The sequence below is a fragment of the Dufourea novaeangliae genome, unplaced genomic scaffold, assembly GCF_001272555.1.
Source record: "Dufourea novaeangliae isolate 0120121106 unplaced genomic scaffold, ASM127255v1 scaffold248, whole genome shotgun sequence".
NCBI classification, from domain to species: domain Eukaryota; kingdom Metazoa; phylum Arthropoda; class Insecta; order Hymenoptera; family Halictidae; genus Dufourea; species Dufourea novaeangliae.
The window spans coordinates 328,489-341,872 of record NW_015374156.1 but is presented as its reverse complement, the minus strand read 5'-3'; the positions used below and the strand labels follow the sequence as shown (position 1 = coordinate 341,872).

General features: G+C 33.3%; 1 protein-coding gene across 1 annotated transcript in view; it reads left to right on the top strand.

The window, feature by feature from the left end:
• The window catches only part of LOC107191882 (collagen alpha-2(IX) chain-like), an 81,160-nt gene extending 67,776 nt beyond the window's left edge, over positions 1-13,384 (top strand). The window contains exons 10-20 of the mRNA XM_015581024.1: positions 237-248; positions 944-1,048; positions 5,542-5,797; positions 6,671-6,745; positions 6,978-7,072; positions 7,153-7,245; positions 7,937-8,059; positions 8,160-8,174; positions 12,303-12,497; positions 12,617-12,732; positions 13,090-13,384. Coding sequence (XP_015436510.1) covers positions 237-248; positions 944-1,048; positions 5,542-5,797; positions 6,671-6,745; positions 6,978-7,072; positions 7,153-7,245; positions 7,937-8,059; positions 8,160-8,174; positions 12,303-12,497; positions 12,617-12,732; positions 13,090-13,384 — 1,380 coding nt within the window. The remainder of the gene's footprint in view (positions 1-236; positions 249-943; positions 1,049-5,541; positions 5,798-6,670; positions 6,746-6,977; positions 7,073-7,152; positions 7,246-7,936; positions 8,060-8,159; positions 8,175-12,302; positions 12,498-12,616; positions 12,733-13,089) is intronic.

The window sequence follows — 13,384 nt, the reverse complement described above, 5'->3', positions numbered from 1 at the left end:
AAAAGAGATATTTTTTCTACGTTTTCCGTTAACTGTTTGTTTAAAATGCAAGGAAGAAAATGATTCATATAAGGTTTAATATATTTTTGTCTTTAGTACAAAATTACGTTTATAATATTTATTAAATAATATATAAAAAATACAGCATTCTTATCACAAATCTGTATAGTATTTAAGATTGTTTCAAAAATTACAATTCTAAAATTATGATTCTCTTTTTCGAATGCTGAACACAGAACTCTATGAAAGTAAGTATTCCAAATAGTTTAATACATTATTAAATAAGAAGAATCTTACCTTTCCATCACAAGCATTTTCTGATATAATATGAGATGTACCAGTCCACGATTTTTATCGAAATTCAATATTTGTTTCGAAAAAAATCTCCTATGAATATTCGTCATTGTTTCCATAATCTCGCACAATTTTTATCAAGCACAAATACAAAGAATATATCGAACGTAAACTATATTACAAAATTACCAGAAGAATAGTAAATTATTCATTAGTATTCTAATTATTAGAAGTAGCAAATTACTTTGAAAATATTACTATACCGTTTAAAGAGGATAAAAACCAGAATGGAAAGTGTATTATGAATAAAATATATAATATAAAAAAGTATTAATATAAAGTATAATCATGAGTTATATTTTTTTTTTTATAAAATTACGATCACGTATGGCGTGATTTCGTTCATCGGAAGAAACTTTACTAACAACCCAATAATGGTATCGAATCATCCTATTCGCTTTGATTGCTTCAAATAACGATACATATAGGATATAACAATTATCCCGATAAAAATCGAAATCTCAGTAATCGACTGAACGCATGGAAGACTGAGTTACACGTGAGATTAATTAAAGGGTTAATGAACATAGAATATTCATGGGAGGCAGGTAGAACATGAGCGTTATGTATCGGTAACTACCTGTAACAGGGCCGTCCTGGTACTCCTGGACTTCCCGGACCTGTTGGACTAGGAGGACCTAAGGGGGAAAAAGGAGAGCCCGGTACACCGAGCCCTTACGGAGTTTCTGTCGGTGTAAGTACAATTTACCGTCCCTCATCAAAATCAGAACTCCGAATTGCTGGACAGTTGGCAATAAACTTTCAGGTTATATGTATTTTACGAAAGTTAACGTCGACCACGTTCTGGTGTAACGTGTCAAATATGTATGTACATTTTATTCATACCTCCAGAGGAACAAACCTCGAACACAAGGCACACAATAATCGTAACTTTTCTTCAAATTTATTTGTTAGGAATTGAACGAAAAATCCTAATTATATTTATGAAATACTTGACTATAAAGATACAATTAACCATTTCATACCGTTGCGTTCGTATAGTTTAATATTTTTAATCGTACAGTTTAATATTTTTCCGTTAGATAAATACTTTATCGAACATAATATTTAGGAATTGTTTAATGAATATTCGTTTTTGTATATGAACACTTCTGTATTTATTTTTTTCTTCTAATTTTCCTGTTTTTCTGACATCCATAAAACAACTATACGGAAAAAAAATTTGTTTTTTGTTTGAAGAAAATAATTCAGGTCGAAAAGGGTTAATAACAATTTTAGAAGTATAATATTTACAAAACACTCTATAGGCTGTTCATTTTAACGGTATCCATGATTTTTCAGCAATTTGCGACTGCGTAGTAAGCACAAGTTATTAATCAAAATTTATCTGGTTAAAGTGAACAATGTATCACGATAATGAATATTTCGAAAATGCTTTTTTTCACAGTGAACCCTAGGTCACCTTGAATTTCTTAAATGGGACCATATCATTTTCTTCCGTTATGTTATATGGGACATTAAGACGAATTCAAATAGAACAAACGATGGCACTTTTATTCAAGTAATACTAAGTTTACAACAGATGAATTAGTAGAACGAAAAAAAGAAACAGAGCATCGAAGCGCGTCTTCTGCTGTTACGCGAATCATTGCACTCTTTTCATTTCAACTGATGCCAATTTAGTATTCTGTGAATAGAACTGTCGTTACTGGTTGAATTGGTCTTAATGTCCCCTACAATATAATGAGAAAACTTATACTTATAGTTCCATTTCAAAAACATACGGTTGCCTTGGATTCACTATGGAAAAAATGTATTTTCGAAATATTTGTTATTGTTACACACTGTTCGCTTGAAACAGATAAATTTTAGTTAATAACCTTTTTTATTACATTATTTCAAACAGCTCAAAAATCATGGAAACCGTTAGAGTGAACAGTCTGTAGAGTGCACTGCTATAATGTAAATTATGCAAGCACTAAAGTCTACAGACGGATTCTTATAAATTTGTAATGCTTTCATTCAGTTTTAAACACGTTTCATCGATTAAATTATAATGCCACAGCTATTCACACTCTATTCAGCTTTGCTTCCTCTCACTCGGTCATCTCTGTCTTCTTTAAAAGTAGAAACGAACTAACAATCAATGAAGCAATTATAAATTCATATCCATGGCTCTCTATAAATAGCGTTACAAAACCTAAACGGTGTGACTACAGGAAAGGCATATTCTATTTCTATAAAAAAGTGAGATTCGTCCTATAAATATTAAATTTCTTGGCAATTAAAGATTGAAACATTTGGAACATCTAATAATATCTATTTATTGCATTTCTTATGTAATTCATACAAAACAAAATTAAGTAAAAATGACAGCATGTGTTAAATGTGCAAAACATTGTTATAAATATTGTTATAACATTATATTACATTAACATTATCTTTCATCTTTTTGTTTCTTTCTCTATTCATCGGTCTCCCTTCCTCCATTTATAAATTTTTATATACATCGACTCCATTACCTACTATTTCTTTATTTCTGTAGAAGATAATATTGTTGTTCCTTGTCGAAACAAAGTTATACGAGCAAGTATAAACAAATAAAAATTTAATTGTTTCTGTCTAAATAGAATATTTGCCAAAAATACTTGTTATGGAATTAGTAGCTTTACAGATTCTTTGTAATAAAAAAGAAAGTGACATCGATTAGAATTTTTGTAAATATTCCTGAATACTGAAATGAATTAGTACAATTTTTCACATACCAAAAATAAAAAGAACAATAGATAATGCTTTGAAGGAGATTAAAAGACAAAAAAAAGACGTCAAAGAGCTTGCAGCGTAAAGCAAATAAACTTAATGGTTGCATATTTTATCTTGTCTCGCACCGAGTGACGGGTTAAAGCGGAGATGTTCGCTGTGATCTACGACCACAGTGGCAAACTTTTAGAGATTGTTGGAGAGGTCGTTTTAAATGAAAAATATTACGTGGACATGGTGGATGTGTACCTACTACTTTACTGCGCCGTTTAACATTAAAAGGCCACGCATACGTTCGACGATCCTGGAAGAATGTATTTAGTGTACATCGAGAGGGTTAAAGTCAAAGTCGTGTAAGTTCAAATTTTGAAAATTCGAATTAATACTATTTTAAAAATTTTAAAGGCATTATCTATTTGCCTTCATAATTAATTAAACTATAACTTCATTTTTTACCGAAAAATGGTAATACTCTTCTTGTCACTAAATAAGGAAGACAAACCGTTTAGAATCATAATGGTGTAACGTCAACCTTACGCACTTTTTTTTCCATCATTCCTTTTTCCATCCACCAATTCATCATCCCTTTTTCAACGCTATTACGAGTTCCAAAGAAGTACGAGATCATGGTCAATTTTCTGATAAAATGCATTGTTCTGCTGTGATGGTACATACTATTTCAAATATTAATGCTGTTTCCTATTGTTTTTCAATACCAATAAATATGACAAATTTTCGTGAAAAAGAAATAAATAAAAAAAAGCTTTATTTCGTAAAAACACCACTGTGCTTATTATTTTTACTAACTATTTAGAAATAGTGATGTAAATGTATAAAATCCTGTTTTGTACTTCAATTTTCATACACAGCCATTTTTTATTTATTTATTTATTTATTTTATTAAAACATCATTTTACGGGAAACAGCATAAGTGTGACATACACCACTATTATTCTAACCCCCTCAATATATACACTCCCGTCCATAAGTCGCTTACTTATTATTACTCGTTTCGTGGTAAATAAAAAACGAACAAAAGATGCAATTTTCTGAATCAATCCGATTGATTTATCGTATTTTCATATAACTTAGTGATTTTGATAAAATCGACGCGAAAGATTTGTAGACGTCACGTTGCAACGGACCAGGTTCAAAATGGTCTCAGAGTTTTTTACTCTGGACAACCAGCCGGGTAACCGCGGAAAAGTTGTACCGCTGCTCGTAGATCACCTCGTGCACCCACAAGTCTCATCGAACAAGGAGCAGATATCGGTCACCGAAGCCACGACCCGATTTATTTCGCGGTCCCAAACAGAAATTCGTCGAAAGTTCCGCGACGCCGCGTCCCGTGACAACTGACAAGCTGCCGCGAATGCTCGTGGCAGGATTTAATTCACCACACTTTGGTTTAAAAGCCGCACGCGAACATAAGGCACGCCCGGTTGCTTTTATTTCAGTTTCGTACACGGTGGCCTTCCCCGTCACGAAGACACGTCCCGTAATTTATGTCGATTTGCACTCGACGAGAGTAGGCAAAATATACGTTCCGGGAACGCAAGATTTGTGCGGGCGAACCATTTTTCCGACGTACGACACGCGGAAAATAAAATACAGATAATTGTTGTCGGGATTTGTTGCGTCTTTATCGAAGAAACCTTACCGTTTGTAATTGAGCTCGAAACACATGGCATAGAATAACAGCGCCGAATATGAGACTCCATTTATGGTTGATTAAATATTGGGGAATAGAAAGGAAAACAATGAAAAGTTTTTCGGTTATTATATTCGTCATTCATTTATGTATACAAAGAATTTTCGTTTCACAGGTAATGTTATTTACTATAAAAATAGAGAAAGTATAAAGGAATACAAAATTGGTAGTTTTAAAACACTGCTCCTAATATGAGTCCCTGTTTAAAATTAAAGATAAAAGTTAAAATGGTTGTTTAAAATTAAAAGTTACTTTTTTTTTGCCTTTTTAAGACAATTTGGGCGTATAAAGACATCTGTAGCACTTGGTGCATTGAACACACTATACACCAGCATGATCCTTAACCCTTTGCACTCGACTGTCCCCTGTGAAGGGAGAAAATGTATGGAAAATTAAAGATTCCGAGTGCAAACAGTTAGAATAGAGGCAGGAACAAGAGAAAAATTCTGCGTCGTCATCCGATTTCGATTCGGAAACTATCGGAATCTTGATAAGGACATAACAAATATCTCATACAGTGAACTGTTACGATATTGCCATGGTCGGGGTTATAGATTGACGTCGGTAGTAGTGATACGATAATAGAAGAAAAAAAATCGTAGACGTAAGAAATGAGCCGAGATAATAGAAGAAAAAACATCGTTTTTTCGAGCGTCTACACTAGAGTACCCTCTTAATGACTCGCTATTGCTGTCGACTATTACGTGTACACAATTTAGGGAATGAAATTTACACTTGGTTCTCCAATAATATAGATAAAAGGAGATAAGGGAGACGATGGTTTCCCTGGTATTCCCGGACAACCCGGAAGAGACGGTCAAAGAGGACCTCCAGGACCTCCTGGACCGCCTGGACCACCGTCTCAAGGGAATTACATTCCAGTTCCAGGACCACCAGGGCCTCCAGGTCCACCGGGACCATCCGGAATGTCTTTATCCGGACAAAAAGAGGATACGGGAATTGGCAGAAGTCATATTTTCGGTGAAAGAGACTACTATGGGGTCAGACAAGGTAAAATAATATAGATTTTAATTAATGTCGTTATAACAGTGTCTTCCTGTTACTCGATTATCAAAATTATTTGGCTAATGTTGTAAGAACAAATAATAATAGGGTGTCATTTGAATTGATCCCCTTGAATGTCTTCGAAACTGTTCATGATACGATGATGATGGAAGGGAAAAATAATTTGATACGAGTAGTTTTTCTGTGGCCGTGTACGTAGACGACATATGAAGGTCAAATTTGTTGTTTCCCACGAAATCATGTATTTTTTACAACTTTTATCTAAAACCTTTTTCTACATTATCAACGGTTTGGAACATATTCGAGAGGATCTATTTAAATAAGTCACCCTGTGTATTTGTATAAAGTTAGTTTTAATGAAACAATGAAGATATCGTTGAAGACGATGCATATATTTATTATATTTTGAGAGTATACGATTTGTTCAAAGAAATTCTGAACGAAAATTAAACATCGAAGCTTTTAACTGTAAATTACTTAGAATAGTTTTCTTCCAAAACGATATACTGTCTACAGTAATTATACAAACTCTGGGAATAGATCTTCAAAATGTCGGAGACGTCAGCTAGAAAAGTACGTATTTGAAATGTCTAAAATGACGACGATAAGAAGAGAAAATAGTCACAGCGAGAATATGAAAAATTATAAAAATATAAAATATAAAATTTTGAAATATGAAGATCAGAGAAATATAAAACTGAAAGGTTTCACATATAAGTAACTCGAGGAAAATGGTGTCGACCGTGGTTTATTCAGCCACATTGAAGAAGAAGTACCAATCATATTTCCAGTATTTGTATAACTGTTCTACATAAAAAGCATTCAATGAAAAAATACATTTTCTGTTTATACTGCAAGGACTCAGAACTAGTCTGGACGAATTAAAGGCTCTTCGTGAACTGAAGCAGCTGAAAGAATTAAAAGAGCACTTGGGTAACATATATTCAAATAAAATATTCTAGTTTCTTTTTGTTAAAGGAATAGCGTTCGTTTAGTACTAACTAAAAAAGTATATAATTTGAACGCACGTTTGTGAAATTTTATTTAAACTTCTTGAAAAAGGTCGCATAATAAATATCTGTAGATTTACAAAATCGTTGGCTAAGTTATTGCTAAGTCTCTGAAATATTACATTTGTAATGTAATTTTTAATGATTATAATAAGGCGCTGTCACCGCTGCAACAAGAGGTCCTTTGGAAACCACGACGAAGATTGTACCAGGAGCAGTGACATTCCAAAACACGGAAGCTATGACAAAAGTAAACATATTAAATTACGGAAACATCATATATATTTCGTTAACGATTAAATTTAATTTAAAACTCTCGTTATGTTTTAGATGTCTGCTGTAAGTCCAGTCGGTACGCTCGCTTACATCATTGACGAACAAGCGTTGCTCGTTCGAGTGAACAACGGCTGGCAATATATTGCAGTTAGTATGAGATCCTCATTTATCTCACATATCATATTTCCATGACCATGTTATTAACCATTAATTTTCTCAAACCTGAAGAACATCATTCTAAGAAGATTTACTTTTTATCATAATTTAATTACCTTTATGCACAATATTCCGTTTCAATGAAATCTTGCAAGTATCGTTCGAATTATAAATAAGCAAAAATTTCAAAGAGTCGTTATAATGCTGAGCTACAGTAAATACATCATGCGTATATCTGCTTAAAAAGGATAGACATATGGTTGTATAATTCTATCCCTCCACAACATCTGGATCTATCGCTCCCTCAAATAATCAAACCTAATATAATTACACTACCGCTCGTAAGTATTAGGACACCTGACCTGTGTGAAGAAAATCCGATATTTCGTAAATATTAAATATATTAGGCTACTTCTATTATTTTATAATAGCATAAACAGTGTCCAGTGAGCTTTAATATGCTCTAAATAATATTTAGTTCAGAGTTTTAGCCACCTCTTGATACTTATGAGCAGAAGTGTACATTATTTGAAACTATAATATAATATCCTAATTGCTTTCCAGGATACATCAACTTAATAGTTTATTAATGCTGATAAAAGTAACGGTATCTTCGAGCTCATTAAACGGAAGATGTAAGGAGAATCGATTTAATTAGAGATATTTATCTTGTACCCTCCAGCTGGGTTCGCTTTTACCTATAACTACACCCGCGCCACCGACGACGTCACCGCCTCCAGCGAATCCACCTTTTGAGGCTTCCAACTTGATCAACCAGATACCTGTGAAAGCAGACGGAACAGGGGTGAGTTACTATCTTAATCCTGTTGAGTGTAAAACATTATCGATAAGAAGTAAATTGATGTATTACCTAATTTCAACTGACTTTCCTTTCCGCTTCTAAGTGGTATCCTCGAATGGTAAGTCACGAATGGAATTAATCTTTTAGTATTACGTTTTACTAATGAATGAACATCTAGAAAATTAATCTTCTTATATTTTTCCTCTTATTTATCACCGCAATATCAATTACATTTCATTCCCTTTCTTCGTCAGAAAACTAGTTTAGAAAATTGAATTCTCGATATAACACACAGTTTAATTGAATTCATGCAAAGATATGTTTGACGACCCGTAAGGAATAAATTGAAATTAGATGTTCAAGCACGAACAAAAAGAACTGAAGAAAGGACATCAAAATGTATTCCTGTTCTTTTATATTTTCTTAGAATTAATGTATTTTAAGAATATAGAGTGTTTCTGAAATGATGGTATAACCCGACAGGATGTGATTCTAGTTGCAAAAATAAGCTGAAAATATGAAATAAAATTCGTATGATGCTTCGTTATCGAAACAATCGAATTCGAAAATCTGTTAGAGGCGCGTGCAATTTAATATGACTTGGCTACCGCGTCTGTTCATTACATTCCATTACTACTTAGTGGCAGTACGAATATATTATACATGCTGGATGAATTTTGAAAATTGATTGTCCTAAAAACAAAGCATCACACGACGAAAGTTTATTCCACATTTTCGACTTATTTTTACGTATAGAATCACATCTTTTCATACACTAGAAACACCCTGTACATTCGTAGCCTGTTGAGACATAATTCAAGATAATAACAAGAGTACGTCGGCTTTCGTAGGAACATATTTGCTCGTTCCAGTAAGCTGACCGGCTTATTTAAGTGGTACTTAAACTTTAAAATAGTGATTCTCAGTATCGGTTCTTTTAAACTAATCCTTGGGATTACTATACGGCTTCATCATTTATCCGATTGACTTGAAATTTCAGCTATATATTCGCAACAACCTAATTCATACTGTTTCGTTCCTCTAATACCTTATGAGCAAAAGCTAAAATGTGATATCATAGCTTCACTTATTAACATTATGACTCTACGACGATTCTCAATGCACTCTTATGAAGTTTATAAAACGATGTGAGACGAAAATATGGACACATAAATTGAGAATCACATCTAGTATGTAGCCATGAAACGAAGGGTTGGGGGAAACACATTCTAGTAAGTGGAGCTAGCGACTATGGCCAGACAACACATAAAATTAGGCCCCTCACAAAAAATTCAAATGCTATTTTATTTTAATATGATATTATAATGTATCATCGAATTTATCTTTTTATTATTTAGCAAAGCATCGGCATAGAAACACACATAATACATAACTATTAGGAGTCCTACTATTTTTGTACAAAACGTGACATTTGTTACAGATTGAACATTTTTCACTACGTTTATTTTCTGGTTTCGGATTACAATACATTTTCAACTATAACTATTTGTCGTATATGTGATTAATTTGCAAATTTGGTAAGGTAAACATGATGCACTGCCACCCCAATCCCTTAATCTCAATCCCAAAGAAAAATATAGGATGAGCAGAAACGCCGAGTATGACGTATAGGACAGATATCAAAAGTAGAGTTGTAGAAACAGTGACAAAATGTTTGAAATAAAATTTCATCAAGTATCACACAAAAACTGACGTCCCGAATGGTAGAACTCGTAAAAACAGTTACCAAGAATAGGTGGCTATGTCGATGAAAACAAAATACCTATAAGATGGTTAGAACATAAAATGGTAAATCAAGTAACATTACTAAAAAGTTGTTCAATACATTTGCAACGTTTTCTCGCAATTATTCCACACAGAGTATGTGTCGAAAAAAGTAAGTTGACATTCGTAGACTTTGAAAACAGAACATTAAAAATATCTTTATTATTTCGTCATCTTCTGGGACGTATAAAATATAAATTTTTCTTTCGTCGTTATTTTACGAAGGGAATAGTTTAAGCGCTACTTCAACCAGCGGTTATCATGGCGCATATGCCATATACGATCAACGTGTATGAATATTTTATTCCTGTGTGTGTACAAAAAAGGATTCTTCAAAGTGCATACTTTTAACATATCAATAAGAGACTTCAAAGAGCAGCTGTCTTCGATTAAAACTTCGAAAAGCATTTTATCTCCATAAAATCTAAAATATTAACCCTTTAAGCGGGGAAAGAATTTTTGCACGCCACACTATACAATACTTGATTCAGAAAGCTGGCCAAAATTCCAATTTTTAAACTCAATTAAAAGTAAAAAGTGTGTCTCTTTCTTATAATATTATTAAAAGTGATATGACAACCATTTTCATGACGTGAAATTGTATACGAAAGTATAAACCAAAACGGATATAAATCAACACTTCCCACTTAATACTAAACCTACCATACCCTTCCAAATTTTTTAACATTTAAACATTTTTTCATTTTAACCCTTTTTAAACATTTGACTGGTCGTAGTAGATTTAGTGTTAAGGAGTTACTGAAAACCAAAACAACCTGTATTATTGTACTGGTCAAAATATTTATATCGATTTAAAAGTAAAAGTCTTCAAATATTTTCTTACAAAAGTGTCAATGCAGCGATGTTATAAATACGAAGGTCGACAAAACTTATTCGCAGACATGAGAGTCTAACGGGTTAAAAATACATTCTTGTATATAAATTTTCCATTGTACATTTCACTTCATAGCATATGATATTTCAATCTTTTTGAAATTTCTAATTTATTGATATAATAGAATATTCCTACTTTCTATCATAACAATTATTGGGTGTACCGATAAGTAGCCCACTCACTTAACGAAACTAGTATTATGAAACGTGAGGATCTATAGTGTTCCATTTTTATTCATAAATCATAATGGTTTTCCAATATACTACACCATTTTTACTGATAGACTCGCAACTTCGGATCGCCAATTGTAATGAAACTTTTATACCATGTAGTAGACTTCTTCCTCTTCACAAATCACACCCCATATAGGGTCAGATACTCAAAAGTTTTTGAGTTATTTACTTTCGAAATTTTCCGGGTGACTTAAATGGAAGTTGTGTTGGCCGATCGTTCATATGGTTTCTGCCAAGACGGCCAGAATTGAAATGCATCCCAAATATATCCAAATATCTTTGGAAGGGATCCTATTTGAACTCTAGCCGTCACCGTAGAGACCTTGGACGTTGCCCCGACGCTGTAACAACAACGAATAATCGGGCAATATAACTTGTATTTAAGTCCCGTGAAAAACTTTGAAAACAAATAACTCAAAAACTTTCGAGTATCTGACCCTATATAAGCGGTGATTTATATAGAGGAAGAAGCCACTGCATGTCGGAAAGATACATATTTTTACGGACAAGTATATCGACTCGTAATTTGAAAAAATGGTGGATTAATTATTATCACTTAAATTAAACCTTGTCTAAACTAAAATCAAATTTAGGAAATATATTTACACTGCCGGCTATAATTATAAAGACACCTACTCTTTATGGAATAATTGCGAAAAAATGTTACAAATTTATTGCAAAGCTCTTAACTAATAAATTACTTTATCTAGTATTTTATGTTCTAAAACATGCATGTATTGAGTAATATGTAAAAATGTAATTTCCACCTTATAGATATTTTGCTTTCATCGATGTAACACCATGTTTCTCGATGACGGTTTTCATAAGTTTTGCCATTCGGGGCGTCAGTTGTGTATGGTATCTCATAAAATTTAATTTCAAATATTTTGTCACTGCTTCCACAAGTATACTTTTGATATTTGTCCTATAAATCGTACTCTATATTTCTGCTCATCCTATATTGTCTCTTTGGGATTGAGATCGGCGGATTGTGGTGGGCATTACATCATTTTTAACATAACAAATTTACAAATTAACCACATATATGACAAATAGTTACAATTGAAAATGTATTGTAATCAAATCTAAAAGATAGAGTTAGTGAAGAATGTCCAATCTGTAACAAATATATTTTGTAGAAGTACAGCTTAATATTTATGCCGAGCACTAAACATGTCGCTTGATCGTTATGTATATGTAAACTACTGGTGTTTAGTTACTCTAAAAGTTACTCTGATAAAGAATATAATTAAAAATTAAAGTCTGAATTCGGGTCAAATAGACCTGAACAATCCACGAGGGTTAATATTACATAAATGATTATCATTTTTAGTTACGAATGGCTGCTTTGAATGAACCATTCACTGGAGACATGCACGGTGTACGTGGAGCTGACTACGCTTGTTATCGACAAGCAAGACGAGCAGGTTTGAGGGGTACGTTTCGGGCATTCCTTAGCTCCAGGGTACAGAACGTCGACAGCATTGTAAGGCTCGGGGATAGGGACCTCCCCATCGTCAACGTAAAGGTAATGGGCAATCGAAAATATATCAACCTCAGAAGATCCATTTACACATTTAAAGACGAAAATAATTCTCCTCTAAATGTATACCCTCAACTACAAAATGTCCCTTTTCCATTCTTTAGGGAGATGTCCTCTTTAATTCTTGGAAAGAGATGTTCAACGGAAATGGAGCATACTTCTCCCAAATTCCTAGAATCTATAGTTTCAATGGGAAAAATATCCTCACCGACTTCGCATGGTAATTAAGCGCTTCATTGTTATAAAAAAAAAAAATGCCGTATTTGTAAAGTAAACAACGCCAGTATTGCTCGCTAGTGCCTTTTTAAAAAAGATTGAACAAAAGAAATTGACGGGATTTAGAAAATGTTATTCAGAAACGTTAAGAAAAATATTATTGAAATTCGATTTAATAGAATTTTATGTCTTGTTCTTAAACATTCAATTCAAGGGCAAAGCATTTGTAATGCAAAAGGACTTCAGCTAAAATACTGAATGCTGTTACTTTTATAATACGCGTTTGTTGAATGTTTATGAATTTACATCCATAATCCACAAGATGTTAAATCTTATCAACTTACAATTTCTGTTATCACAGGCCAGAAAAGGTAGCGTGGCACGGATCGCACAAATTAGGAGACAGAGCAATGGACACGTACTGCGACTCCTGGCATTCAAGCAGCTCTGATCGTTACGGTTTAGGATCTCCTTTAACAGGGGGACGCCTCTTAGAGCAAGTTCGTTACTCCTGCGACAACAAGTTCGCTCTGCTCTGTATAGAAGTGACCAGCGAGATCACAAGAAGGAGGAGAAGCGTCGAAGTTACAGACGACGAGGAAGAGATGTCGGAGAACGATTACAAGGAATACTTGGACGCTCTGATGGAAAATTAA